The 5,387-nt window shown below is 42.5% G+C and overlaps 1 protein-coding gene across 1 annotated transcript; it reads left to right on the top strand.

Annotated features, from left to right (window-relative positions):
- The first annotated feature begins 670 nt into the window (after nt 1-670).
- On the top strand, nt 671-4,077 carry paqr9 (progestin and adipoQ receptor family member 9). Its single transcript, XM_038268382.1, has one exon. The coding sequence runs from the start codon at nt 1,039-1,041 to the stop codon at nt 2,194-2,196; it is 1,158 nt and encodes a 385-aa protein (XP_038124310.1). The 5' UTR covers nt 671-1,038; the 3' UTR covers nt 2,197-4,077.
- Nucleotides 4,078-5,387: the final 1,310 nt, after the last annotated feature.

Raw genomic sequence — 5,387 nt, 5'->3', positions numbered from 1 at the left:
GGTCATATGTTTGCGCCATTTTGCCGTCCTGGGAAGGATCCAGCAGCAGAATGACCTCTACAAGGTATTACATAATACTTTCTGTGTTTTATTTTGAAAATCTCTGCAGGAAGTGCGTTGTTTTCATTTTAATTTGACACCAGTGCCTGTCAGCCTTTACTGAGATGCCGGCTGCCGTCCTCCTCACAGGGCACTGCGCTGTAGTCAGCATGCCAGTCGCCTGCCGGGGCTCACCCACCGTGTACCTGCGTGGAAACAAGGCTTTCACCAGATAGAGGACACCAACCTGGACACTTTGTCCTGTCCTGCAACCATGGATTTATTTCACTCTGCTGCACCCTGCAATGAGATGACAAGTGGACTGAATGAATTAGAAGTTGGATGTGGACACAATCATCGTGAGCAAGAAGAAGAGGAGAAGAAAGCAACAAAAGCCAAAGGAAGCAGTCTCTGATGCTAATGGACAGTTTGGCCTACATACTGCAGAGCTCAGTGGATGCATCTCTTAGACATTCCTGCTGCTTGCATGCATCAAAAAGCTGCTGATGTACCGTTCAACTTTGTAGGACAGTCCAGCAATAAGAGATCTTTGAGTTTACCTGCTGCTGCAAAACTATGCATTACCAGATACATGAATGTGCACCTGATAAAAAAAGAGACCTATGCAATGGGATTAGGTTTACATAAGCTGGATGTTTGATAATGTTCCCAGGGGGGTCACTGAGGAAACCCAGTGAAGAAAAGGAAGTGTTCTTTAATGCTGTGTGTGCTGGGCATTGCACCAGATCTCGTCTCTCCTTTCTCTGGATTAATCCTCACTTTGTTAGTGTAAATTGGCCAAGAACTCACAAGGCCTGCACTGGATGCTGTAATCATTGATCCTGCAGGAGCTGGACTGAACTGTCCTTTAGATCCTCGCAAGCCGTTAACACCTCACATGCTTCACCAACCATGCAGTTCCGAGAGCAACCAGGAAGTACGGCGTAAAGGTTACTGGCTGTTACTCTTTGTTGGTGGCAGAAACACTCTTACCTCACCATGCTTCTAAACTGTGGTCAGCCGTTGCCTCTGCTGAGTCACACGGATGTACCCCCCCGTGTCACAGAAAACTTCATCCTGACAGGGTATCGCTTCCCAAACTACAGCCTGAGGGAATGCTTGTTGTCTGCGTTCAGGCCCACCAATGAAACGGGCAACTTCTGGACACACTTTCTTCCCATTTTCATTTTTGCTTACTACTTTGTGGAGGTGTTTGGTTGGGATGGGGCCCCTGATGCCGACGCCCCATTCTTTTACCCTATGTGGAACTACTTTATTGGGGTTTTTTGTCTGCTCATGGCCAGCAGCTTGGCCCACCTACTGAACTCTATGTCTCTGGTTGTAAGGGAGGTTTGCTTTTTTGTGGATTACGGCACAATTAGCGCCTACACCGTTGGCTCGTCGCTGGCATACTACTACTACATCCATCCTCGTGCAGGTATAGTGGAGAGAGGACAGCGGAACAGCTCCCATTCGGCCCTGAATCGTGAGGATGAGGGGGTTCTTGCATCCTCACCAATGCCAGATATTAGTCTGTTCTTTGAGAACTACTATATGCCGTGTGCATGTGTTATAGCCATCATATGCGTCTTATCCTGCTGCAACACCCGCCAGAGGTGGAGGGAGCATCGATACATCATTCGGACCCTGGTTTTCCTCCTGCCGTTCCTCATGTCTTCCACTCCTATCTTTTACCGTTTCCTCACCACCTCGCCGTACTCCACCACCTCATCCTCCTTTGCTGCCTCGACAACCATGCCCTGCTTCTTCTACCGTCACTCTCTCTGGCTGCTGGTGTCGGCCCTGTTTAACATCAGCAAGGTCCCAGAGAGACTGGCCCCTGGCCGTTTCGACATATGGGGCCACAGCCACCAGTGGTTCCACTGCTGCACGTTTTTGTCCATCCTTGACGAGCTCCACATGATCCAGGCTGAGGTGAGGGCCATCCTGCTCAACCCTGATTTCCTCTTACCCCCCACCACGCTGTCCCCCCTACCCGGACCTACCGTTGCTTCCACCTACGGACTCATGTTCCTCCTCCAGACTACCATTATCTCAATCATCGTGGGTTTCTCCTGGCATGCAAACTCTATCTACGGCCCCCAGAGAGACCAACTAAAGAAGGAACATCCATTTAAACACATGAAAGTCAACTGATCCAGTAGAGGTCATTCTTCTTTACTGTGAAAGATGATTTGCACATGCCCTCAAAGCCATACCATTAATAACTGCTCAAGAAAACAATTTTACCAATTTGATTCCAAGTCTCTAATGTGTTCCGAGTCCCTCTGGACCCATTAAGAAGCTTTCATAAGGACCTAGGGGACAAGAGGAGATGAAAGGTTATTTCTGGGCTCTCCACAGGGAAGCTGTCTTGTCGAGAGGATATTGAAAATCTCTGCCAGTTATTTTTTTCCCCAGAGCACCTTCAGCATGTTCCAACAGGATGTCTAACTGTGGAGGATAATGACTACTGCAGTTGGCTGAGCTCTGGAGGATTTGTGAGCTACAGGACTCTAGTGCCGGATTCTGGTAACATTTTGGAAATGTCACTCTGCCGTTTCTAATTCCTCTGGTCTGGTCCATTCTTTAATTGCACTTCCCTTTCCTCTATTTAGTATTTAACTATATTCATTTTTTAAATTTAGTGTAACCCTAACTGTCTTTCTTAGTCATTTCCTCATCATGAATTGTTTAGCGTATCCTTTTGTGGCCTTCAGGAAGTCTTGGGTTGTCTCATTTCCCCTTTCTTGAGCCCTGCAGCAGGAAGTTGCATGGCCTTAAAAGACGGCAACACAAACAGCTGAGACCTCGTATAAATCACATAATAAAGCACTTTCAGGGGCCAGTGAGACTAGCCCCGTCTTTAAAAAGCCATGTTCACTTTCGAATCTGAAAGGATGTTTTTGCAATTTAAAGGCATATTATGATCTCCTGCTGTAAAAGTCATCGTTTTCTTTAGATGTGAAACATATTCGTGGTGCATTTAATGCATTTGCTGCATCTCTAACCAGCTTTCAATCACATTTAGGCACCTGTCCCCGTCTTATTCAGATGTATTTCTTTTCTTTCATGTTAGAAATGAAGGTTTTCTTTACTATGTGAGTTGGACAATGATTGACTTGGATTGTAGCTGTTCACTGAGTACTTTCTTCCTCAGAGTTTAGTTTTTGTTAAAGTTGGGTTCTTGCGGACGTTATCAGTTGATGTAATCTTACCTGCAGTAACTGCTTACTTTAATGACTTCAGCTTATATTGACGGAAAAAGAAGCTTGTGTCAGACCAAACTGGATCTTGCTGTGTTTACGATTTTATGGCGGCTCAATGGTATTTCCTAAGCTCTTGAATTTCAATCATATATTGTATCAGACAATTACTCACATTTGAATCTACTGTTATTTACAAAAAGGTCTATATAAATCACAGACTTCAGTTATGATGTCCTCATGGAAAACCACATTTGAGGATCCTACCTGCTAGTAAATCATAATCTGATATGAAATAATAAATGCTGTTATATTGCAGCAAATTATGGCCAATTGGACTTTGATCATACATTTTTATAGCTCTTACACTCTGGCAACTTTAACCAAATCACACTCACAGTCATATACTAGATAGATCATTAGCCAACTTGGTGATAAATGCCTTGCCACTGGAACTATAAACAACGACAGGAGGGAACAGGAATCAAACCTACAATCTTTCAAGTGGCAACTTCATTGCCCACAAATTAAGACTATATCTATCTTTAAACTGCATTTTCAGAAGCAGTTTTTAATGTTTCTGTTTAGGACTCTATTATGGTCCGTTTTATAAGTCATGTTTTTTCCTATTTAGTTAAGGAGTTACTCACTGCTGGTAAGACAGTAACTAGTTAACCTCCCTATATAACTCTACTTCGAAACCCAACGAATCCATTTAAAGTCGTAGGGAAGTCATATTTAAATTTTAAATTATTGTGGCTTAAACATGTATATAAATGTACTCTTTAACAGAATATATTTTCCCAAAAGTTAGAAAATTTATTTTTAGCAAAAAAAATTCTTTCTTAAAATCTTTGGGGTTTTTTCCCGTTATCTTCTGCAGACCAGTTAGTTATACATCAGCTTTTACTCCTAAATTGGGCCAATCAAATATCAACGATCATCTGTCAATCACCTTTTTTCAGTCATAGCATCTTGATTCATATGTCGCAGCTAATATACGCAATGGTTGAAATCAGAATCCTTTCCTTTCCCATTGAGTTGCGTCCCAGTGTTCACAGGGATGGACGTCTGTGTCTTCGGCAGGCGTAGAGCTAACAGAACTGGCAGCGTTGCGAGGCAAGGGCTCAAACATGTACGGCTGGAAGCCTTCTACACCAAACCAAGCTTCTGCCGCCCTGGCGTCCTCTTCCACAACATCTTCGTCCCCGCTTTCCTCCTCTAAATAAAAAATGGATGACGGAGGAGACTCATCCACGACCTCCGACACTAAACTCTCCTCCTCTTGCATGTTTCCTCTGTCCATAGCGTTCCTTGACAGTGTCGTTTCTAAGTCACCAATTTAGTGCTACTTGGTCCCAATGGAATTTCCCATTGGGAACCTACTAGCACTAAGTTGCTAACTGGTTAGCAAGATGCTACCGACAAACCGGCCACAATCATACTTGCTTGTGAACCTTCGCCACAACAATCCCGCCCCCTTGATAATAGACCAATCACATTCACTTTATTCACTCTATTAAAGTCGGACACCACTCAGGAGAATTCGGAAATGCGACGCTTGGAACAGCCGTTTCCCTACGACTTTAAAGGAAAAGTCTGGTCATATTTAGAATTCAAACTTCTGAAAGTAATTAAACACGAAATTATTACATACTGCTCAATAAATGATAAGCATTTTTAATTAAGAGTTATTTTCATTTGTATGTGCAAAAATGGCCACTCCCAGACTTAGTGATCGCGATAAAAATTGTTTTGTATTGCTGTTATTTTTTTTCTGAATAACGCTAAATTCATTAAATTACTGCAAATATCTTAGTTTTTGGTATAAATAACGATCCATTGATTTTTCCTTGCTGACTGGACTTTTCCTTTGAAGCCACTATTTCTTTTTTGTTATTCAGACATATGATAACAATTAAAAAAATTATAACAAATGTATCTTAAGTCTCAGTTAATACAAAAAAAGGACAGATTTATTAGCAAAAAAAAAAACAAAACAATGGAGAGGAAATGCATGAGTTTCACATGATCTTAAGGTATGTATGCTGAATGCAGTAATGATTCGGCAAATATGCTCGCATCGGCTGATTAGAAAAAAAAAAAAATTGCCGTATAATATGAACTGTATCTTAGAACATA

The sequence above is a fragment of the Cyprinodon tularosa genome, unplaced genomic scaffold (assembly GCF_016077235.1).
Source record: "Cyprinodon tularosa strain WSP-4 unplaced genomic scaffold, ASM1607723v1 ctg70, whole genome shotgun sequence".
Lineage (NCBI taxonomy): Eukaryota > Metazoa > Chordata > Actinopteri > Cyprinodontiformes > Cyprinodontidae > Cyprinodon > Cyprinodon tularosa.
Note: the sequence above shows the minus strand (reverse complement) of the source record. Positions and strands in the feature narration are given on the sequence as shown.